Source organism: Gopherus flavomarginatus, chromosome 5 (assembly GCF_025201925.1).
Source record: "Gopherus flavomarginatus isolate rGopFla2 chromosome 5, rGopFla2.mat.asm, whole genome shotgun sequence".
In the NCBI taxonomy this organism is placed as follows: Eukaryota; Metazoa; Chordata; order Testudines; family Testudinidae; genus Gopherus; species Gopherus flavomarginatus.
Window position 1 is genome coordinate 83,785,037 of NC_066621.1, and position 25,799 is coordinate 83,810,835.

Genomic DNA, 25,799 nt, shown 5'->3' on the forward strand with positions numbered 1-25,799 from the left:
GAAGAGCTACATGTTCCATTGAACTAATAATGGGATAAGAGACCTTGCTTTTAGAATGGAGTTTTGAATATGGTCCAGCCTGAAAGAAATGCTTTCAGTAACTACCTAACAGCTGTTTTGTGGGCTAGATAAAATTAATTTTATCTCCAGCTACTTTCTTGCTGGACAAGTTTGTATATCACATGGCACCATCACATTTGGCAGTAATTGACCCCTTGGTTCTCAGCCTCAGTAGAGAGGCAAAAGACTGATTGGGCCATGGAGGATGAAGTACTTTTGCACCCTGAGAGATGGTTTCATTTTCTTAAGGTATGGGGGAAGCTGGGTAAAGAATTTCAGACTTCAAGGCTGTCTGTCACTTCAGTGACTTTCACCAACACAGATGTCACTAAAAATGTATGTTGTAGGCAGAGTTGGTAGCAATACCAATGGCTGTTTAATGCCTTCCAGTGTGTGTTTATATATATATATATATATATATATATATATATATATATATATATATATATATAAAAATCCATATTTCACAGTTGTTAGAAAAGAATAAGCAAACGGGAATAAACATGCCTTGTGGAATATGGCTTGTGCTCCAAAATAGTGTGCTGGTTTTTGCAAGTTAGAACATTGCAGTAACTTGACACAATTTTTTTTCATTATTACAAAATGCTGGTCTTTCATATGTGTGATTGGCACTGGGCTTGTTTTGTGTTTAACCTCTTCAATCAACGGAATTGAAACTTCCATTCTCTCGGCATTAGTATGGCAGTCATGGGAAATCTCAAACAAGATGGATCTTATTGCTGCAGTTGACACAAGTTGTGCTTTTATTTATTTATTTTTGATGTTGGATACTGATTAAAAGTTTCCAAGCATCTTTTAGCCATATTATAAAGCTAGCCAGCAGAGAACTGGGCAGCTGCTGACCAGGGGAGATGCTAGCGGACACTAGACAAGATCACAGTGGGAAGCGTCGGTGTGTGTAACTCAGAAAGCTGGGAAAGGTGTAAACAGATCCCCAATTTAGCTGCAGAGTGGGCTCTGCAAACACTGTTTTATTGGCCAGTGGCTCCTGCTTTACTAACCTCTAACCTTTATAATACTCAAAGGTGCTGCCCACCCGCCGGCCTTGCCTTTGAACCACTTTTGGCTTCTGCCACCTCAAAGGCTTGCAGTCAGATTCCTGTGTTTTACTTGGGACCTTACCTCTCAGCTGGATGCCTGCAACAGAGAAAACTGATCTACCCTTATAACATAGACATATTTGAAGGCGATACCCCTGAGACTTGAAACCTATTGCTTTGTGTTTCAGGAGCTGTCCATCACTTTTCAAGAAATGTGGCTGAACCTCCCCTTCCCTTTCACTGGGTAGTCATATAACATTTGAATGTTCCTGCAATTGTATACACATGACTGATGTTTGTTCTTCTCTTGGCTGTTCTGGCCTTTGTAACAGTTGTAGCAGAAATCTAGATTGTCATAATTTTGGTTTGTGTGATTAATGGAGAGGGAGTGTTCAAAGCAGAAACTAATCTTATGTAGTTCTAGTCAAAATGAGTCTGTTTAAAATGGCATAGTATAGGTTTATATCTATTCTTTCTGAATGATTGCCTATTCAACTAAAAGGATCAGTCAACATTGCAAACTCCATCTGCAATCTAAAAAATCAAGCTGGGTTCCCCTCTGCCTCTTACACCTTCACCAATGCATCTGACAAATATGATTATCCATAAGGCAGAATAGAGTCCAGCTTGCTGTCCTGTAGTTGCATTGACGCTCTGGTGTCTACAAAAGTAAACACTTGTTTGATGTAAATTAGGAATATGTAAGGTGAAAACTCAACAGGAATTTTCACCAGTTTGTTTCTGCGTACATACTCTTCAGAGTATAAGTGCACATTAACCATTTTTTCCCTTTACAGCATTTAGTTTTGTTCTGTTCTTCTTCCCAGGGGGCCCTCCTGCATGTTTTGTCCCCCATTCCCCTCAGCCAGAAGGCTCTATGTTTTTGGGTCTTTACTGGCTCTGTGACTGGAACACATTTATGCTGCTGATCTGGGACGGAGACGCTAAGTTTGTGTCAGTCAGCCTTACCAACAGTCACAGATTTAGGAGCAGAAAGGAGAGTTGGGTTTCAACATGCTATTCCATGCATTACTCACAGCAGAATGTTTGTAATGGGGGAGTCACAGTAGATCCAACTTGTGCAGGATTCCCCCCACACTCCGTTTTTCTCTTCTGTCCTGCGTGCCCCCATTCCCAAGACTAGTCTGAGATCCCCAGGATGGGAGACACTGCCTTAAATCCTAGTATGTTGGCAGTATATTAGTGGTCAAGATACTCTTGGATTTAAAGGCCAAAAAAATGCAGCTGTTTCGTGGGCCAACATGGAAACCCTTCTTCCTGTCAAATAGTAGTTTTGTGTGTAGTGTAGTTACAGCTGGATTTTGAGTAAAGTGATGCTATTGTGAACTAGCAAAAGTGAGATGAAAACTTAAGAACAAAACAAATGTGATACAGGAAAGACTTGGTAAAGCTAATCTTTACCAGAGACCTGCTTGCAGTAGTGCATCATTTTGGTATCTGAGTGTCAAATGCCTGCATTGCGGTAATTATACCTTGTGAACTACCACAGCCAAAATGTGAGACAAGGACCCAAGAAAAATCATAGTGCAAGAAGCTTAAAGTGAAGGGAATTAATATCTTGCTAGCACTAACATTTCCCTTTAACCTCAGCTCCAGGAGTCAGCATTTGTGATGTTAGGAGTTTACAGCAATAAAACTGAGAACTCCTAGAAGTCTACTCCCAGGTGACTAGTATCTGGAGGGTCAGACTAGCATTTTGAACCTTGACCTCTCCATCTCTGAGCATTGACAAAGTTGTAAAGATTTAGTTTCCTCTCTTCATTCTGTTCCTAAAGAGGCCAAATATACTTGTTTAATCCATGATTAAAATCACTGCAGTATAAAATGAAAGCAGATATTGGATTAGATTATTAAATACATTGAGATAATTTTATCAGGTCAAACTCAAATGAAACTGTGCCTAATATTAGCACCAACCCTCCCTCCCCCCCGTACTGATTCATCTTATAAAAATATCTGGGTTAGAATGTCCTTGGTCCTCACCTAAATCTGCTCAATGCTTGTGACGTTTCTTAGCCAGTATTTCAGATGGACTTAGGTTGTGGGGGGTGACAAGAAGGGCCATGGATTATTTTACATCTGCTTTTACCCTGTGACATACATTGTTATAACCAGCATTTCTGATGCCTAAGGCAAGAAACCAAACAAGTACATTTGTGACTAATGAAGGACAGTTGAGAAGTAGGACAGTATTGATGTATATTTGTGTCTTGTTCAGCCTATACAAGCTGCTTGAAATAAAGGATTTTTACCTCCTTAGGCCTCTCATGTGGTTAGGTAAAGTTAAATAAATGCAATCTATTTGTGGCTTCTTGAGGTCCTCGGACTTATGCAATTCAGCACAATTGGGAAATGGGAGGAGAAGTAGATGAGTGAATAGAAATAATGTTAAAATATGTTTAATAAAATGCAATAGTTACCTAGTACATTTTCTCACATTTATGTGATATTTCTACAAGTCACTCTTCTCCTCCGTTCACTCTTCACTGGTTTATCAAAAACCCAAAATAGCTTAAGTTATAGTTTGGTCTTTATTTTGGGTGATGTGGCAACAAATGATTTTTTAATTTTTTTTTTTTTAAATCAAAGTACGACTCCCCCTTTTTAAACACTCACTCACTTTAGAAATCTTGTCTCTACAGTACCTGTATAATAGCCTTGAGAAATAGATCCCTCTTGGAAACTAGCCGCACTGCAACCTGCTTTACTCAACTTTGAAAGACACTTCTTCGTATTTTATAGAAGATTAACTTAAATATTTTAAAAGATTTTTTGGTCAGGAATTACAGCATCAGTTTATTAATACTCCATTGATTTAATAGGTTTAATAGTAACACTCCTATGCATGGGCAGAGGCTTTAACTTTTTGCTTTCAGCCCAAATTTTCAAAAGTAACTTAATTTTGGGTGCCTCAGTTTTTGGGTAACCAAACTAAGGCACCTGAAAGGGGCCTGATTTTCAGGCAGTGTTGAGCTACCTGCTAAGTCAGCCAAAACTGGCTAATCACTTTTGAACATTTAGCCTACATTCTTTTCTTTTTCATAGAAATTCTATTTCTCCCATTGAGAAAATCAATGGGATGTAAATTCCTAAGTGTCTAAGGGTATGTCTACACTATGAAATTAGGTCGAATTTATAGAAGTCAATTTTTTAGAAATCGATTTTATACAGTTGATGGTGTGTCCCCCCACTTAAGACTATTAACTCGGCTGAGTGCGTCCACAGTACCGAGGCTAGCGTCGACTTCTGGAGCATTGCACTGTGGGTAGCTATCCCATACTTCCCGCAGTCTCCGCCGCCCCTTGGAATTCTGGGTTGAGCTCCCAATGCCTGATGGGGCAAAAACATTGTCGCTGGTGGTTCTGGGTAAATGTCGTCAGCCCCCCCCGTTCTCCTCCCGCCCGGTGAAAGCAACGGCAGTAAATTGTTTCTCGCCTTTTTTCCTGGGTTACCCATGCAGACAACATACCATGGCAAGCCTGGAGCCCGCTCAGCTCACCGTCACCGTATGTCTCCTGAGTGCTTCCAGACTTGGTACTGCATTGCTACACAGCAGCAGCTCCTTGCCTTTTGGCAGCAGATGGTGCATTACGACTGATAGCTGCCGTCGTCGTCCTCTGGGTGCTCTTTTCACTGACCTCGGTGAGGTCAGCTGGGGCGCGCCTGGACATAAATGAGAGACAGTGATGGCTAGCAGTCGTACTGCACCGTCTCCTGGTGAGCAGCCAGGAGATGACGATGGCTAGTAATCGTACTCCACCGTCTGCTGCCAGCCTAAGATGTATACGAGAGATGGAGTGGATCAAAATGATAAAGAGACCAGATTTGTTTTGTGTTCTTTTGCTCCCCCCTCCCTCCCTCTGTGAATAGTGTGAGGAGGGATAGCTCAGTGGTTTGAGCATTGGCCTGCTAAACCCAGGGTAGTGAGTTCAATCCTTGAGGGGGCCATTCCATGTGACAACCCTGTAAGCCAACCCTGTAAGCCATGTCGTCAGTCACCCCTCCCTCCATTAGAGCAACGGCAGACAATTGTTTCGCCCCTTTTTTCAGTGCAGACCCCATAGCACAGCAAGCCTGGAGCCCGCTCAGATCGCCGTCGCAATTATGAGCACTGTAAACACCACGCACATTATCCTGCAGTATATGCAGAACCAGAACCTGCAAAAGCAAAACCAGGCAAGGAGGTGATGGCAGCGCGGTGACGATAGTGATGAGGAAATGGACACAGGCGTCTCTCAAAGTACAGACCCTGTCAATGTGGACATCATGGTGTTAATGGGGCAGGTTCATGCCATGGAACGCCGATTCTGGGCCCTGGAAACAAGCACAGAGTGGTGGGACCGCATAGTGTTGCATGTCTGGGACAATTCCCAGTGGCTGCAAAACTTTTGCACTTTCATGGAACTTTGTGGCTTGCTTTCTTCTGCCCTGAAGCACAAGAATACCAAGATGAGAGCAGCCCTCACAGTTCACAAGTGAGTGGCGATAGCCCTGTGGAAGCTTGCAACACCAGACAGCTACTGGTCAGTCAGGCATCAATTTGGAGTGGGCAAATCTACTGTGGGGGCTGCTGTGATCCAAGTAGCCAACGCAATCACTGAGCTGCTACTATCAAGGGTAGCGACTCTGGGAAATGTGCAGGTCATAGTGAATGGCTTTGTTGCAATGGGATTTCCTAATTGTGGTGGGCCGATAGACAGAACCCATATCCCTATCTTGGCACCAGAGCACCAAGCCAGCGAGTACATAAACCGAAAGGGGTACTTTTCAATGCTGCTGCAAGCCCTTTTGGATCACAATGGATGTTTCACTGACATCGACATGGGATGTCTGGGAAAGGTTCATGACACTCTCATCTTCAGGAACTCTGGTCTGTTTGAACATCTGCAGGAAGGAACTTACTTCCAGACCAGAAAATTACCATTGGGGATGTTATCCTGGGGACCCAGCCTACCCCTTAATGCCATGGCTCATGAAGTTGTACGCAGGCAGCCTGGACAGTAGTCAGGAACGGTTCAAGTATAGGCTGAGCAAGTACAGAATGGTGGTAGAATGTGCATTTGGACATTTAAAAGCGCGCTGGCGCACATTACTGACTTGGATAGACCTCAGCGAAACCTATATTTCCATTGTTGTTATCGCTTGCTGTGTGCTCCACAGTATCTGAGAGTAAGGAGGAGACGTTTATGGCAGGGTGGGAGGTTGAGGCAAATCACCTAGCCACTGATAACCGCCCTGGTGTCTGGCTGCGTGTAAGCAGAGTACAGGAGGGCACGGTGCGCATCAGAGAAGCTTTGAAAACCAGTTTAATGCCTGGCCAGGCTACGGTGTGAAAGTTCTGTTTGTTTCTCCTTGATGAACCCCTCTACCCCCCCTTGGTTCACTCTACTTCCCTGTAAGCTAACCACTCTCCCTTCCCCCCTTCAATCACCACTTGCAGAGGCAATAAAGTCATTGTTGCTTCACATTCATGCATTCTTTATTAATTCATCACACAAATAGGGGGATGACTGCCAAGGTATCCCAGGAGGGGTGGGGGGGGAGGGAAGCACCAGGTGGGCTGGGGAAGGAGGGAGGGACAAGGTCACACTGCACTTTAAAACTTATTGAATGCTAGCTTTCTGTTGCTTGGGCAGTCCTCGGGTGGAGTGGTTGGGTGCCTGGAGGCCCCCCTACCGCGTTCTTGGGCGTCTGGGTGAGGAGGCTATGGAACTTGGGGAGAAGGGCAGTTGGTTACCCAGGGGGTGTAGCTGCAGTCTGTGCTCAAACTGCCTTTCCTGAACTTCAGCCATATGCCAGAACATATTAGTTTGTTCCTCCAGTAGCCTCAGCCTTGCCTCTTGCCTTCTGTCACGAAGCTGATGCCACCTATCATCTTCAGCCTGCCACCTGTCTTTGTGTTCATATTGTGCTTTCCTGGATTCTGACATTGTCTGCCTCCACGCATTCAGCTTGGCTCTTTCAGTGTGGGAGGACTGCGTGAGTTCAGAGAACATTTCATTGCGAGTTAATTTTTTTCGCCTTCTAATCTTCCCAGGGGCTAGCAAAGGAGAAAATAGTGTGAGTGTTGAAACATTTGCAGCTGGTGGAGGGGGAAAAAAAGGGAGAGTGGTAGTTAAAAAGACACATTTTAGAGAACAATGGGTAGACTCTTTCACGGTAAACCTTGCTGTTAACATTACATAGCACATGTGCTTTCGGTATAAGGTTGCATTTTGCCTCTTATTGAGGGTATGCCAGTTTGGTGTGAGAGATCTTTCACACAGGGCAGGGCAACAGAATTTGGCTTGCAGGCAACCAGGGTAAGATACAATCTTTTGGCTTCTTTAACCTTCATAGCATGTGGGAATGGTTTCAAACAGCAGCGCCCCTATTTCCTGTACCAAGGAGCCATTGGGTTGGCCATTTAAAATGTGCTGGCCATTTAAAAAGAGGAGGGGCTGCAGTTTTCAGGTTAATGTGCAGCACAAACCCACTTAACCCCCCTCCCCCAATTCACTGGGGTGATCGCATCACCCCTTCCCCCACCGTGTGGCTAACAGTGGGGAACATTTCTGTTCAGCCACAGGCAAACAGCCCAGCAGGAACAGGCACCTCTAAATGTCCCCTTAAGAAATTCACCCTATTTCAACCATGTGTCCAGGAATGCTGATATTCTCCTGAAGATAACACAGAGAGATAAAGAACGGATGCTGTTTGAATGCCAGCAAACACTGGGACCATACACTGCCATGCTTTGTTATGCAATGATTCCAGACAGTGTTCTACTGGCCTGGTGTGGTAAAGTGTCCTACCATGGAGGGTGGAATAAGGCTGCCCGCCCCAGAAGCCTTTTGCAAAGGCTTTGGAAGTACATCCAGGAGAGCTTTATGGAGATATCCCTGGAGGATTTCTGCTTCAGCCCTAGACACGTAAACAGACTTTTCCAGTAGATGTACTGGCCGCGAATGCCAGGGCAAATTTTTAAACATGCTTGCTTTTAAACCATGTATAATATTTACAAAGGTACACTCACCAGAGGTCCCTTCTCCCCCTGGCGGGTCTGGGAGGAAGCTTTGGGTGGGTTTGGGGGGTCCTGACTTCAGGTCCAGAGTGAGAAACAGTTCCTGGCTGTTGGGGAAACCGGTTTCTCTGCTTCCTTGCTGTGGGTTATTTTCAGTCTCTTCATCATCATCTTCCTTGTCCCCAAAACCCGATTCCGTGTTGCATGTTACTCCATTGACAAAGTCAAAGCACAGGGGTGGAGTAGTGGTGGTTGCACCCACTAGCATGGCATGCAGCTCTTCATAGAAGTGGCATGTCTGGGGCTCTAACCTGGAGCTGCCGTTTGCCTCTCTGGTTTTTTGGTAGGCTTGCCTCAGCTCCTTCAGTTTCATCTGGCACTGCTGTGGTACCTGTTAAGCCTTTGTCCTTCATGCCCTTTGAGATTTTTTCAAATGTTTGGGCATTTCGTCTTTTGGAACAGAGTTTTGATAGCATGGATTCGTCTCCCCGTATAGCAATCAGATCCTGTACCTTCCGTTTGTTTCATGGTGGGACTCTTTTTTGATTCTGGGACTCCATCATGATCACCTCTGCTGATGAGATCTGCGCTCACCTGCAGATCGCCATGCTGGCCAAACAGGAAATGAGATTCAAAAGTTTGCGGGCCTTTTCCTGTCTACCTGGCCAGTGCATCTGAATTGAGAGCCCTGTCCAGAGCAGTCACAATGGAGCACTCTGGGATAGCTCCCGGAGGCCAATAGTGTCGAATTGCAACACACTACCCTAAATTCGACCCGACAAGGTCAATTTCAGTGCTAATCCCCTCATTGGGGGAGGAATACTGAAACTGATATTAACAGCCCTCTAAGTCGAAAATAACGGCTTCGTTGTGTGGATGGGTGCAGGGTTAAATCAGTCTAATGCTGCTAAATTCAACCTAAACTCGTAGTGTAGACCAGGGCTCAGTCATTTCTGAAAATAGGATGTAGGCTCCTAAGGCACTTAAGCACTCTTGAAAATTTTGCCCTAGATCTTTATCTCCTGCTGTAAACTACACATTGCTGCATAACCCAAAATTGTGCAATCGTCAGTAAATGTCTCTCAAGTCCTGCCTAGCAGAGGAAGCAAAAAATGATGCGGATTGTAACGGAAGAATTTGGAGGTTTCTTTCCCATGGAGCTGAATACAGAGAGACTGATTCAGAGTAAGGAATTCATCAGCACAACAAGCTAGTCGTAGACAGAGGGACATCCAATATGGGGGATTGAGAAATGGCAGCTTAAACATTTGAGTGTGGGAATGTTCTGTTAGACCATGGGTCCCATATGTGGGTCCATATGGTATTGTTGGAGGCAGCTTGGAATAAGAGAGAGCATCACATGCTAGGATATGTAGTCCCTGAGGTCTCTACTTCTTTACTGAAGAAGTATGACTTCAGTTAGTTCTACTTTATGTAAATTTTGAGCCTGAAGGCCTCTCCAGGCAAGCTTCCAAATTAACCTTCAGCTGAGCGAAATTTTGCATGTTATTTTGTGCCAGTCTGAAAAAGTCTGTCTGCTCATGATACTATAAGAACAAAACAGCAGCCAAACCGGGTCAGACCAAAGGTCATTTAGACCAGTATCCTGTCTTTCGTCAATGGCCAATGCCAGGTGCTTCAGAGGGAATGAGCAGAACAGGTAATCATCAAATGATCCATCCCCTGTCGCCCATTCCCAGCTTCTGGCAAACAAGCTAGGAACACTGTCCCTGCCCATTCTAGCTAATAGCCACTGATGGACCTATCCTCTATGAACCTATCTAGTTCATTTTTGAACACTGTTATGTTCTTGGCCTTCACAACATCCTCTGACTAGGAGTTCCACAGGTTTACTGTGTGTTTTGTGAAAAAATATTTAGCAAAGGACCAGAGAGTTGCAGTTATCAATTACTGCAGTAATACTGGTTAGCTAAATTGTAGGTTTAGAAGTTTTGACATTTTACAAATAACAGAGGGAAAAAGTTTTGTCCTTTTCATAGCAGTGTTTTTCAATCTTTTTAATGCCAGGTACCGGTTTGTTGCCTTCCTAAACTGTGTCAGGGAGACCTCAGGGACTGGCGCTGGTCCACAGATCGGTCATTGAGAAACCCTGTTCTATAGGACCATCCATCCAAGGATTTCAAAGCGCTTTACAAACAACTAAGCCTCACAATAGTTCTATGAGGTGGGGATTGCACATGTTACACAGATTGGAAAACAGAAGCACAGAGATTAAGTGAATTGTATAAGGTTAAACAGTGAATAAATGGCAGAACCAGGAATAAAAGTGAAGATGCCTGGCTCCCAATGTAGCCTCTAGGTTACATGCCTTCCTTTTACCAGAGCTTCCCTTGCCTACCTGGTCAGAGAGTAAAAAGTTTATTTGAAAAAACACTGTGGGATGGAAGTGGGTATCTGAACCTACACCATATAAAAGGAAAGCAGTTAAAGTAGAGTAATCTCAGCCAGTGTGAAAATGGTAACACTTCAAGGCCTCATAAACCTTTTCAAGTGTGGCACTTTGGGAGCACTTGACTCCTGCAGTGGAATAAAATCTTACAGTGGCATGGCGCCTGACCTAGAGGTTGGGAGAAGTGGTGCTTTATGGGCAGTTAACTTTTATTGCTTTCTTTCAAATCTCTTTTCTGGTGACTTTCCCCATTCTCACCAAACTGGATGGGTAACTGATAGAAACCCAGAAGCTTCCTTTCAAGGAGCTTAGTTCTCTTTGCTAATGTACACACCTCCTTGAGTTGTACCCTACAGTGCTCCTTTCCTCATGCCCATTGTTTTTCTTTTATCAATGTAAGCAAAAGGTTTATGTTGGTCTGTCTTGTACTCTGTTGGAGCACCATTAGTGGCATTAATACTAGGTTTTGTAAACATATGAATGGACTGTGTAACCTGATGCTATGCTGGCTTGTAAAGAGATGCTGGGCCCCCAAGTGTGTTTATTTCTAAGAAAAATAACACCTTGCTTAAATAAATGTTACTATCCGTGAGTGGGCAACCTTGTTGCAGGCTGCTGTGTCTTCTTTCCTGTGAAATTAGCTGTAAATGCTTCTGTCCCATGCTCCTCATCTGTTAAAATGATGTGTGTATTGGTACCTGGAACACCTTAGTGTCTCTGCAGCCCACTTGACCAGAGTTGTAAGGCTGCAGCCAAGTAGAAGGAAATCATGGGTTTGGATGCTTTGTGTCATTTTGCTAAAGGGATTCTGAGAATAAGTATTTATGAGCAGTACATTGGAGCAGTGCCTTTCTTCTTTGCTTTGTAACTATTTTTTCTATCTTGAATTTGCTAGGGGCTTGATTTATTCTCTGTCTTACAAATATTGCTACAGCTACTAGATATACTACAAAAACTGTTTTCTCAACCCCCTCCTTCCTCCTCTTCCCCCTTCCCCCCCAGTTGTGTACAAATGGAATTGTTTTGATGTTGGATCCTTTTCATAAAGAGATCACTTCAGTCTTTTTTTTTTAATATATATATATTTTAAGCAACTTTAGATGGAAAATGCTGGAATTGACAGCTTAGCAGAATGTCAACAATGGTGGTGAAAACTTTCTCCATGCTGACAAGAGGGAACAACTTTTGGCTTGCAAAGATCATCACTTGTGGGGAGGGGAGAGAGAAGAGAGTTCGATCTCCATAGTTTGTTCAGTCTTTGGTTACTTTCCTTAGACTACATACAAGGGTGACAAATGGTACTAGCTGCAGTGGTGTGTTTGTAAAATGGACTGTAGCTATTGGACTGAAACCATTTCATTTCATATAGGTTACTGAACAGCCATTTAGTGGTAGCAGCTTACCTGGCAACCTAAAGGCTCTCTAGGTCATTCTCCATTCTTTGGGCCATCCAGTCTCTTAAAACTGAATGTTCTGTTGATTGGTGGAGCAAGACTCTCTGGCAGAGGTTCTCTTGTTTTTTCACACTGGATCTACCCAGGATCTCATACCCATTTAGCAATGTGGGAAAGTCTCAGGGTGGTTGCAACTCCTGATGACTTGTTCATGAGCCCCTGCAGGTCCCAGCCCCCTAGATTGAGAATGCCTGGTACTTTTAACAGTGGTTTTAAATGTATATTTGAGCCTAATTTATGTAGTTAAAGTTGGTGATTTTCTAGGCACCAGCATTTAGGTCGGAAAGAGACTTGCACAGGGTTAAATTGAGAACACTTTAGAGAATCCTTGAGGTGCTCCTGCTTTCATCCATATATGAATAAGTTCCCTTTCATAGCTTCATTTAGTGGTATCATGGCACATTTTGAAGATTGTGGGTATCTGGGCTTGGAAATAACCACTGTTACTATGGTTTGTGCTGCTGTTCTACAAGATGTCTGTGTCCTCTTGGTTTTGAACTGTATCCCTGCTAATATTTGGGCATAGTTCTTTTATTAATTTATAAAGTGTCCATTTCCACCAAATCTATAAAATAACATAGATTAATACTTGGAATGGCAAAAAACTTGAAAAATCTCTTCAAAACATGGAAGAAATGCAGCTCTGCACAGTCACCTTGTGAAAATAATCTTTGGAGGATGCAATAGCAGTGACCTGGGCTTGATGACCCAGGAGGTCCTTTCCAGTTTGTGTCCTGTGTACTTTTACTCTGGAAGTCAGGTAGTAAGGCCAGTATCATAGCAGCTAGTATGAATTTAGGATGCAAGAAGGATACAGCTTATTTGTGTGGGAAATGGAACTTCCTTGAGGGCCAGACCAAGACTGTGGAATAAACTCCCAAGGAGCTAAGGACCATCACAAACCTTAGCACCATCCACTACAAATGCAAGGCACATTTCTTTGAGCTGCCCTCAAAATAAATACAGAGCAGCATATATACTAAAAAAAACAAAAACAAAACACAAACAAACAAACAAAAGACTGTACACTCTACCAAAACAAGATAGCCCACTCTACTTGCTTCTCCTCTGGGGGAGATGATGAGTGAACAAATGTCACGTGACAGATGTGTAGTCTCAATGCTTAATGCACTACTGGAAGGCACTGAGCTACTATAGCACTAAGCATGGTACAAGAGCCTATCTAGAATATAATAGGGCTTGTCCTTGGGAGCTTTCCAGCAGATCTTATCCATCGTGTGTGATCAACCTTATCTGTGACACAGGAGAACTTCTCACAGTAAGGAATTCTCAAGGGCTTTCTGAGTGAAGCCAGATACCCAGATTCAGCAGAAAGTCTATATGCTGAAGCAAGTCCACTGACCAACTCTCTGCAAATGCCTTGTGAAAGGAAGCAAGAACATTTAGTCACAGCCATGGCAGAAAACATCAGTTGATGGCATAAAATATTTGTTGAACTCTGAATGAAGTTTCTGTTAGTTGTCCTCTAGCCTCCTTCCTTCATACACCGGTACCTCAATATAACACAACCCGATATAACACAAATTCAGATATAACGCGGTAAAGCAGTGCTCCGGGAGTGCGGGATAGGCACTCTGGTGGATCAAAGCAAGTTCAGTATAATGTGGTTTCATCTATAATGCAGTAAGATTTTTTTGGCTCCCGAGGACAGCGTTCTATTGAGGTAGAGATGTACTTCAATAATAGATGACTTGTAAAGACAAAGAAAAGATAAAGCTCATGTACGAGAGAGTTTGTGATTTGCCCCACGACACAGAGGGTGTCGGTGTCAAAGCCAGGAGTAGAACTCAAGTTTTCTTTATTCCCTGGACTATGCTAGTAGACTATGATGTGTACCTTTGACTCCCCACCCAATGCCTACTATGTCTTTGTTACCTTCTGATAAAAGCTGTTCAATCACATACACTGTAAATTAGAAAATTAAAATTATTTTGGATGAAACAGGGAAACACAATGTATTTCCCTAGTAGAATAACTTTCCAATAATGCTTAGTAACTTACCATGTTGGGCAACCTAGAATAGCTAGCCATGTTAATCACTTCTGTTTTATAAAAGCAAACAAGATAGGAAGGAAGCAATGAGCCCTCAAAACATCTATCTGGAGACTTGCAATCCCTTTCGAAGGTTTTGGGTTTTGCCTTAAAGAAACTCCGTTCTGAAAAATTACCACCAAATGTTGAAACAGTTTCTAGCTCTTCACTCAAAATTAATTATTACATAAATATTAGTTTGTAAAAAATAAATTCCCTTCACCCCCTTCTCCTGTCCTTTTCCTGGTGTGAAAATATAATTCTACCGGACACTGTAAACATTCTTGCAGCAAAAAGAAGTGGGTTCAGATTAATTTCTGCTGCAGTCAACAGGAGGTAGAGAGTGTCTGAATAGGTTCTGCATATAACCATTTGTCAGGAGGAGTTGGTTATCAGGGTGGTGAAGAATCACCAGTCTAGCATGGCCAGTAAAAATTTACCAGATTAGGAGAAATGGAGTGCAGCACTTACTAGCATGAAGTACCATGCTGGGTTCTGCAGTAAGTTGTATGTAACTATTGCTGCTACTGTACCTAGTAGGCTATGTAAAAAAATTTTCTCTAGCAATTAATTTCTCTCTAACAAATGATAGTTCTCTAAAACTAATTATCAATTAATAAGTTAATGTGCAGATGTAATGTAAAATCTGTGTTCTATCTAGAGCCCCATGAGGATACAAAATTTGTATTTGCATCTGATCCGCAAAAATGGTCTGTGGATGCGGATATAAAGTGGATATCCGCAGATTTGTGGAGCTCCAGTTAGATCTACTTGTGGTCTTTACAGATTTTGGAAGAGAAGGGCTATTAAATGGACTGCCCTGGTCAAATTTTATCCTTTCTCTGTCTTTGATTTTCTTTAGGATCTTGTGTAAGACACTTGTAACTTACTCCCTCTATGGGTATGTCTACACTGCAATTAAAAACCTGTGGCTGGCTATGCCAGCTGGCTCGAACACATGGGGATCAGGCTAAGGGGCTGTTTAACTATGGTGTAGGTGTTGGGGTTCAGGCTGCATCATGAGCTCTGGGACCCTCCCATCTTGCAGATTCCTAGAGCCCAGTTTCCAGCCTGAGCCCGAATGTCTACACTGCAGTTAAACGACCTGTTAGCCCAAACCCATGAGCCTGAGTCAGCTGGCCTGTGCCAGCCGTGGTTTTTAATTGTAGTATAGACATACCCTTGGCATCTGATTCTTCACTTTTTGTCCTGGTTTCTGGGGACACTAGGAGGATTTAATTTTTGTAAAGTATTTTACAGTTCTAAATATTTATTTTTATAATATTGGTAAATTACCTTTATATATTTCTTCTGCACTTCCAGTTGGGTATAGTGTTCATTTTTGGCCTAAAGTTGTGAGTAATTCCTGTTTGGTTCCAGAGAGAGAATGTATTTCTGTAGTGAGCAAAGTGATTCAGTTTATATATGGTTTGTAAAGCACCTTGGGTTCCCTCTGGGTGAAAGGCCCTGTACAAATGTAACTTAATCGTTGGATAAACTCATCTGCCTCCTGGAATATCTTTTAATTATTCTTAGGTGTCGAGGCCTGTGATTATTGTTCTTTCCCCATAGTAGGATCAAAAGTATTCTAGGTGACGCTACCTATTGTCTTTCTCTATGATCGCTCTTCCTAATGAGCTAAGGGTTTGTTGCTTTTTGTACCATTTGAGTGGCTTTTCCCTTCCAAAATATAAAACCAAAACACTATGAAGAACCTGACTTAACAACTGCCTCCAGAGTGAGTGAAGAGGGTGAGGACTTGCAACAGACTCATTTTCTTCTCAGTTGTATTACTAGTATTCAAAACATAGGGTGGTGCCATTGCTCTGAAACATAATTGAGTCTGCTTGTTAACTTGCATCCTCAACACTTTTAGAGGTAAAATTTTGGATTTATTGCACTTGTATATGGTGTGAAGAATCCCAAAGAGCTTTACAAATTGTACCTACAGGAATCACTTTGCGCTTTAGTGAAGAGCAGCCACCTGTAGGATGGAATGCAGCAGCTGTTTGGCATTGCACAACTACACAAAACAGTTTAATTTTCTTATCCAAAAGCCTGTTCTGCCAAGACAATGGGATTCCCCAAAAAAAACTTTGAGGAAGATTTGATACTTTGCTAGCATATCACTAGAGCTGGCCTTTTTGCATTGTTTGAAAAGTCTGCTTGGCATAGTTAAATAGCACTTGGCCAGAGATATATATTATCCTTTCTGTTTGTCTTCTGGCTCAGCAAGCTTCATATGCTGCCAGTGCATCTGGAAATGTCTTTCCTATCACTTGCTCTCCCACCTAGACGCACGTGCACACTCCTGCAGGATAATGCTAACTTGGGGAGATCCTAAAAAGAAGTGCCTTCTGGACATTTCAAGGTGCTGGAAATTCCTGCAGAAACAACTGAGCTCAGGAAATTCACTTTTATTAGGATAAGGCACTTGAGCTATGATCACTGGCAAAGCATGTTTCCTTTTGAGTTGAGTTGGATGTGGTTCTTTAGTATCGTTTGATTCCAGGCTTTTAAAAAGTAAGTGTGTGTCTCTACTACAGAATTGTATGAGGTCAGCATATTGATTACCAAATCCTGTTTTTCCTCCAGCACCAACTGTTTGTCTTGAGTAGAAACTGAATCTGGATTGAAACTTTTGATATAGAGTCTCAGTCTAGAATTGATTCGTCTGTGAAATTCTGTATACTTATCTGTTTGAATATCACATTTATTTTTTTTAAAAAGTGCCTCAGTTTAGACCAAAGGCATGCAAATTTTACACCACCTGTGGCTGTATTGAAAACTTGCCAGAATCAAGGACTACAACTAATTTGCAAATGTGCATTTTATATAAATAAAATGCTAATATTTGCTTGCATTTCTATATCTAGAGCCCTACCAATTTCACGGTCCGTTCTGGTCAATTTCATGGTCACAGGATTTAAAAATTTTTAAATTTTAATGATTTTAGCTATTTAAATCTGAAATTTCACGGTGGTGTAATTGAGGGGGTTCTGACACAAAAAGGAGTTGTGGGGAGGGGTCACAAGGTTATTGGGGGAGGGAGGGTTGCAGTACTCCTACTCTTATATCTGCGCTGCTGCAGGTGGCGGCAGTGGTGCCTTCAGAACAGGGTAGCTGGAGAGCGGCAGCTGCCTCTCTCCGGCTGCCCAGCTCTGAAGGCACCAGCACAGAAGTAAGGATGGCCTGGTATGGCAATAACGCAATCCCCCTAAAATAACCTTGTGACCCCCCCCTGCAACTCCCTTTTGGGCCAGGACCCACCAGTTTGAGAAACTCTGCTCTCCCCCATGAAATCAGTATAGTATAATGTAAAAGCACACAAAAGACCAGATTTCATGGAAAGTGACGCGTTTTTCACGGCTACGAATTTGGTAGGGTCCTATCTTTACTCTTCATAGAAGAATAGAAATTGCTTGTTTGGTAGAGTTTACCAGTAGCAAAAACCTGCAGCAGATCAGCTTTTCCGGATGCTGCAATTACAAGGCAGCTGTATTTTAGGCTCCACTGCTTCAGTTGGCTATTGGGGTGTACTTTGGGTTCCCCCAAATTACACAAAACAAATATAACAGTAAATTATTCTCTGCAGTTGTTAAATCACTTTTGACATTTTGAGGGGGAAAACTGATAAAAATATGAAAAACTGGCTCCTTCATATATTTGCATGGAGTTTTATTCCACTAGCCTACTCACAAATGCATTGAAATGCTTTCCTCTGCATGTTCTCCTTGCTTGCTTGCTTTATTTATTTATTGTTCTTCAACTTCAGTTCATTTTTTTTCGCGATAACTTTTTCAATTTGAGGTCTCCAGCCTCTGTGGAAACATCCCTCATTCCAGTGAATTTGCCTCCTGATTTAATTTCCAGCTGATTTCTCAGTAGCATTTAGCAGATTACATATGACAAAGGAAAACTGATTATTAGGCATCAGGAGTGTGGAGTTATCAGGATCTGAAAGTGCATTTCATCCTTTCCTTGCAGGCAAGGTGGTTCTGGGAAGCGTATTTTCGGTCGATGAAAGCTATTGCTCTGGCCACCCTTCAGATTATCAATGACAGGATCTACCCATATGCTGCCATGTCTTACGAAGAATGGAATGATCCCCCAGCTGTTGTAAGTAGATTGTACTTCTGTGGCTTAGTCATAAAATAAGATTTTTTTTCTTTCAGGTTTTTGCTGAGGTATGTTTTATGCATCTTTGGTAACATTACTATTTAAAAGTTTGTTGTATTTGTAAGTTGCACAAAATGTTTTTGTGATGATCAGGGGTGTGCGAGTGTGTGTGTGTGTGTATATATATATATAATTTGAGTGTTTTTGTTACATTTTGTGTGAATTTGATACCTTTGCAAGTGAATAACTGAAGTGATAAGGCTGGCAAAAGTCACATGGTATAAATAGATTCTGTGTGAGCTTCTGTCAGAGCTATGTGAGGAATACCTCTTCTACCTCCAGTTTTCTTCTCCTCGCTGTTATCTTCTCCATGCAGCCCTGTGAATCTACACCCCTGGTATTCTAGTCCTAGAATTCACTTGTTCAGAAACTGATAATCATCCTGAGTGATCTACTTTTGGGACAGACTCATTTCAATGACCCATTAGCATTGCTGAGGGGGAGGCGAGCATGGCACTGACAGATGTCTAGTGTGAAGGTTGAGGTATGAAAGAGGGAAGCAGTTACTCAAGAATGAGGAGATCAGAACACCTTAGTAGACTATTTAGACCAGGGGTCGGCAGCCTTTCACAAGTGGTGTGCCAAGTCTTCATTTATTCACTCTCATTTTAAGGTTTCGCGTGCCCTTAAGACATTTTAACGTTTTTAGAAGGTCTCTTTCTATAAGTCTATAATATAGATCTAAACTATTCTTGTATGTAAAGTAAATAAGGTCTTTAAAATGTTTGAGAAGCTTCATTTAAAATTAAATTAAAATGCAAATCGCCCCGGACCAGTGGCCAGGACCTGGGCAGCGTGAGTGCCACTGAAAATCAGCTCGTGTGCCGCTTTTGGCACCCGTGCCATAGGTTGCCTACCCCTGATTTAGACTGTGCCTTCATAGAGCAAGAATGCCCTGACACCTAGCCTGAGTTCCATGGTAAAATAAAAATAGGGATTTGGAAACACGCAACATTAAAAGACACCTCTCAGGCTGCTTCTTCCCTGCTTTCCATCTAGTAGGATACCCATTGACTTCAATGACAGTTCCTTCTGCTGTGGGGAACAAATAAGCCCCTGTTTTTTTGTTTATAACTTTATTTACAGGAAACTGTATTTCTTGGGATCCTGTGAGATGAAAGATCCTAAAGCACTTTGCAAGAGATTGGTCACTAAACAAACACAGCACTCCCTAGAGTGTAACACCTGAAACTGGTCAGCAGTACACAATAGCGTAATACAGGTAGTAAAGAGGAATATTCTATCCATTTGAAATTGCAGAGAAAACTTAAGGAGGCTCTAGTAATTAGCCAAACTGGAATTTGTCCAGCCAAATGCCATACTGAGACTCTTCCATGCCCACACATGGTCAGTTCCTTGGATTTATATTTCAGCTGAAAAAGTCTCAATACATGCATGAATATTTTTCTTGCTTGAGTATGGACAAAAAGTCATAAAAATGTCCTTTATGAGCTGTGTAAGCTCTGTGTCAGCCAGCTATGCAGAGAACTTTTGTGACCCTCTCTCACCGGATCAGTAAAAGAAAATACAGTTGAGATCAGGAATTGTTCTTTGTATTAAATTGCTCCTGAATGGACCCATGCAGTTCTGTGACATTAATGACCATGGATTTTGATAAGTATTTGTCACTCCAGTATGAGTGCATATAAAAGTATAATTGATTCAATCACTTCTTATTTAACTGGCTAAAGTCTGTAGCCTGTATATTTTGACCTTTGTGCTAATAGTGGAAGCAAATAACTGGAGCTTTCAGGAGCTATGATTTATCCATTGTAAAAAAATTTTGCTTGGAGATATTTTTATCTCTTGGAGGTGAGCTTATTATCATTGCAGCCTTCTAGGCAACCTCCTCTGCAGGATCCAGCTAATTTATAATTTCAGACACTTTGTGGGGTGGGTGCTTATATAGTATCTGCCAGTCAACTTAATAAATCATTAAGTTATTTTTTAAATAATTGCACTGTCCAGCTGTCAGAATTCCACAGATGGTATGTGCTTATCAAAAGGAATAATGTCCCACTTGAACCATAAGCATGTTTCTTATCTTGGTTTGTGCCTGGATAACATGCATTTATAATGACCCTGTTAATTTCTGATTAGTCCTGGTGGGAAATTATGATTCTGAAGATACATTTATGCATGTAGAGATTTGACACAGTGTCTTTTAGGAGAGTGAAAGGTACCATCAGATCCAGATGTGAAAATAGAGTGAGTAATTAAAAGTTAGTTTGAGAATCCTACCAGTTTACAAATGATAGCCGTATTCTGGGCTAAATAAATTTCAAGGCTGAGACATGTACAGCAAATAAATTCTGAAACTTAGGACATCAGAGTTCTTGTAGTCTAGGATATATTTATTAGTCAGTTAACAAGGAGCACTCTCAAGTCACTATAGCATTAGTAGTGAAATATAACTCAGCTGGGCTTCTGTAAATCCCTCTTCTGTTATTGACTTTGCCCTCAGAATTTGCAATTCACATTCCCACAACAGATATGGCTGACTCATCATCTGAGTCCTTCTCCTTCCTCTCTTTGTCACCCTTCCTAAGGCTACGTTTTATATTGAATGCAGGTCCATCTACACTATGGTTCCATTGTGCAGTGTAGACTAGACACTAGAGTGACAGATTTGTGGAGGGGGTCAGAATATGGGGCAGCTATGTGTGCGGTGGGCAAAATCAGTGAGAGGTTCAGAGAGTGCAGTAGCTTTTTGGTACTAAGGGATTTACAGCAGCTCATCAAAGATTTATATGGTCACTATATGGTTATTAATCTAACATTTATTATGCAGATCCCAGTGCACTGGCTAATAATGGCCCTGAGTGAATCAGGGAACACATATTTGCTTACAGGTAGTTATGCAGGAAAGACCTGCTTTTATTGGAGCAAGTGATATGAGTTTGGACAGTTGGAAAAGGGAAACCTTCCTTACTACACCTCTATCCTGATATAACGCTGTCCTCGGGAGCCAAAAAATCTTACTGTGTTATAGGTGAAACCACGTTATATCAAACTTGCTTTGATCCACCGGAGTGCGCAGCTCCCCCCTCCTTCCCCCGAGCACTGCTTTACCACGTTATATCCGAATTCATGTTATATCGGGTCTCATTATATCGGGGTGGAGGTGTACTTAATGTAACAGAATAAAGAGTCTACTGTGCCTGTAAAGTTCATCACACAAAGGAGGAACTAGTGAGAATTCTTATCTGTTCTTCTAGCAGTCCTACTTCATTTGTGTAGTGTTTTTATCTGTAGACACATTAAATATGATTCATGCCCCACATAGTAACCTGACTCTTAGAGTCACTGCAAACATCAGAAATAAGTCTTCAGTAACGTGCCTTACCATGTTGCAAATTATGTCACTGGACAAATACTGTCCAGTTCAGAGAGAGAAAATAGAGTAAGTGATTTTTTTCCAGTTTAACAGTCCACGTAACGTATTCAATTCCTGTAACTCCCCCGCATGTAAAATTATTCTCTGTGACTTCATGAGGTTACCTTGATTTGAGTCACCTTTTCATTTCAGTCCTTTGTTTTCCAAGATTTGATCTAAGGTTGTAGGACTTAAACATTAATTTGAATTAGTTCTGAATTAATATTTTTTTTAAAAATGGGATGATAACCTGTAAAAGTGCTACACACAGGAGTTTGCCAGGGATCTGAATGTTTTCTTAGACAGGTTTCTAACAACCTCATCTCTGAAGAGGAATCTGCTGCTTTCATAATGCTATGTCCACTTAATTGGCAACAACATGTTGGGGCTGTTGCAAAATGCAGACTAATTTTCTAAGCTTTTTCATTTTAGGGGGAGGGATAGCTCAGTGATTTGAGCATTGGCCTGCTAAACCCAGGGTTGTGAGTTCAAGCCTTGAGGGGACCGCTTAGGGATCTGGGGCAAAAATCAGTACTTGGTCCTGCTAGTGAAGGCAGGGGGCTGGACTCGATGACCTTTTGGGGTTCCCTCCAGTTCTGCGAGATGGGTATATCTCCATATTTTTATATATTTTTTTTATAAGGTTTACCTTGACCACACCATCACCTTGAACTATGGGGCTAGGGACATATTTTCAATCTTGGAAATATTCAGATGGTTACATACTCCTTTGAACAGAATTTCAATGATTTTGGTATTTGAGGTGTTGGCTATTGTCTTTGATGATGAGGATGGAAATGGTGTTTATACACTAAAGTTCATAGTGAGGAGGTTCACAGCTAGGTCTGTGTGTAGCTCACCTTTATTTCTATTTCCTTCATTGAACCCCTCCCATGCTGAGTGTTGCTGCCACAATTCTTGTGCAACAGCAGCACTTGAGTGTTCTTTGAGCATAAGGAAATGTAAGTTACGTGAGACATGAATGCATATGTAATGCAATGCAACACATGTTGAGTGTGTGTTATACATTAAGGAAGTGATTAAAGCAATTTCACCTATTCAAATTGGTTGGCTGACTGAAAGTTTTTAGCCCTTTTTAAAAATAAAAATAAAATAAAAATAAAATAAAATAAAATAAAAATAAAGGTTTCCACGTGAAGTGGAGCAACATCCTTCCATGGGGGCTGAGGGAGAAGGGAAAAATAGTAACAAATATCAAAACATTTGTTTTGTTTTATATATTATGATACAATAGTGTGTGTGTGTGTGTGTGTGTGTGTGTGTCTGTATATACACACATACACACACCCCTAGATGCTTCCTTCTTTTATTAAATTCATATAGTGCTTGTGAAAGGTGCTAAATTGACAGCTCTGGAACCATCCAGCCCTTGGCACCTTTGCTAAGAATATGCAAATGTGCCAGTTATTGCCATTTGTTTACTGATGCAGCCGTTATTCATTATAAACTGAACTGAGATTACTGACTTCACATAAATCACTAACCATCTATCAGGTGGTAGTCATGATTTTTGGTCTCTTCCAAACTGGATTAGAACAAATAACCTTGAGTTGAAAGACAACTATCAGTCTCCCTCAATTAGATGCTTTCTAATTATCTAATACAGTAATAAATGTCATTGCAACTCTAGATTTTGGAGACTATTTAAAATCTCTCTCTCTCTCCCTGTGTCCCTGTACCTTCCCAACATATGCAGATGATTGAGAATGACAATAATGTTGTTATTTCCCAGTTTTTCTTTCGCTGGCGTTAGTGGAATTCTTTTCGGCCTGCTTATATCACAGACCTAAAAAAGGTTTGGCCCCATTGTTGTGTCTGCCTTAGAGTTTTCAACTTGAATGTTATAAACTGTAGTTTAATAGTTTCTCATTTAATAATTGTTGAGAGAATTGCTATGTGCCAAGAAATAAATGCACTTCTCTAGCAGACCTCCATTCTCCTGTTGAGTGACTGCCAGACAATTTTTTCTATAAGGCAGAAAAGAGGATCTCCACCCTATTTAAACTAAAGTAATAGATTAATTTAATGCAAAAAATGACTTTTTCTCTGAGTAACAGTAGCATAATTGCTATTCACTTAGCAAAACCTAAGTCAGATGTTCATTTAGAGAATGGATTGTGTGTTTTAGCCAACTGGCAACTAATTGAGCCTTTTAAAACACTTAAAACAATTTCTGAGATGTTTGGCTGGCATTTTACATCTCACTGTTCCTGTGAATAATCTAGATCCTCAGGGTTGCCAATCAAAAACATCACTCATCTAAATTTAAACAAGAAGTGTTAAACAGATGATTCCATTGTATTGTATTTTCTGCTTGTGCCCCAATAACACTCTTCACCTTCAAAACATTAAACAAACATTTATCTGTGTATAAGATGAAGTCTTCCAGCAGTCATATTGGCTGACACATGGTATAACTCACTCAAGTTTTCTTTGCCACATTTTTCTGAAATTGTTAGATTTCTTAATATTCAATCTACTTCCAGGCACCTTAAATTTTACTTGAGAGATTCATTGAATCAGTTGGATGGGATTTTGTCTTATTTGCCATGTTGGATTTCTTGCCATGTCTCGATAGAAGGTGTAGTTACTAATACACTTCTGCAGAGTTTGTTTTATGATAAGTCATGTGTACCAAATATGTGATTATTCAGACTTAAAAATGTATTTTCTTGCTGAAACAAAATTTGACAGTCAATTTCTCCTTGCTTTACCTGCCAAGAGTAGAGTTCAGGATTCTCTGCTTATATGGTAAAAGATGACATAATACTTATCTAATGCAGTGTGGCTGGTACCTAATGTAGAGAAAGTTTAACTTCATCTGCTTGTGATATCCTCTGTGGCATGAGGAACAAACTCCTGGACTTGGTTCTTGGCATGCAATGGAGGTTCAGATGTTTCACTTTAATGTCAGTTGTAATTTTAAGTCCACATGCAATCTGTCTGTGACTAATACTGTTAGGTTTTTTAGAGAGCTTTTTGCTTCGTCTTTAATCTGGGAGAGACTGAAGAGAGTAGTACATACACAAATGTATATGTAGAGGTTGTGTTTCTTATTCTCATGGCAGTTGTTTCACGTAGGCTGGCCTGAAGAAACTGTAGGATTTTTGCCTGCCATCTTATTCTGAAATGACTTTATTGTCTGCCTCTTTCCCTATAATAACCCTTCTTATTTCATGAGCTGGTCTCTTGCTTGCCTTGTGGCCTGGAAAGTAGGAGGCTTGGTCTTCATTAATGGCTCAATGAAAATGTATAGTAGTAGAATTTAGTCAGCTTCCTTTTATCCCAAGCTTCACCTTCATAATGCACTCAACCTTTTCTGTCCCTAGGGGTCGGGCCTTGCAGCCCTACAATTAATTTCAAGTTTTGTTTTCCCAATTTAGAGTATGTTGCACTGTCTGCGTTGTCAGAGGACTGCACTGTAGAGTTTTATTTTCAAGAAAACATTAATCCCATTCCTGGACCCCCATTTAGCGGTGTTCAGATGCTCCGGTGATGAGCACCAATAGAACATGAATACCTTGATAGATGGAGAGATCCTAAAGATCCCAGTCATGATGACATTTGTAAATATGCACTGTGTTCTAAACAGCACTCACCATCTCCCTTCCTCAAATCCACTCCATTGGCACATTATTAATGGAAAGAAGGAAAAAACTTAAAACTGAAATGAATACTTCACAGAATGCAGAGAGAGGAGGTGAGTGAGATAACATCTTTTATTGGATCAGCTTCTGTTGGTGAGAGAGACAAGCTTTCAAGCGACACAGACCTGAAGAAGCACTCTGAGTAGCTTGAAAGCTTGTTTCTTTCACCAACAGAAGTTGGTCCAATAACAGATGATATCACAGAATGTAATCAGACTATAGAATTCACAGTTGTAGGAGGCCAGAGAGGATAAAGTAGATTTAGCTAGACTTTAAAAAGATACTGCATAATTTTGTATTTGTAGTTATGAGCTAAAAATCCTGTTTTTGAATCCACAATATAATCACTTTGATTGACTCTGGAGAAGTGGAGAGGGTTAACTGCTTTGGTTTTGCCCTTTGACCACTTGAGGATGGGAAGCATGATGAAATACTTTCTCAAAGGATTCAGAGGAAACACATAATGCATAATTGGAACAAAATAGAATAAATCAAGGCTTTTTTGGTCTGCTAAT

General features: G+C 41.3%; 1 protein-coding gene across 2 annotated transcripts in view; it reads left to right on the forward strand.

Moving 5' to 3' along the window:
- The window catches only part of EXT2 (exostosin glycosyltransferase 2), a 104,443-nt gene that overhangs the window by 32,457 nt on the left and 46,187 nt on the right, over nt 1-25,799 (forward strand). For both annotated transcript variants that reach the window (XM_050955339.1, XM_050955338.1), the window contains exon 8: nt 18,049-18,180. In XM_050955339.1, the coding sequence (XP_050811296.1) occupies nt 18,049-18,180 (132 nt within the window). The remainder of the gene's footprint in view (nt 1-18,048; nt 18,181-25,799) is intronic.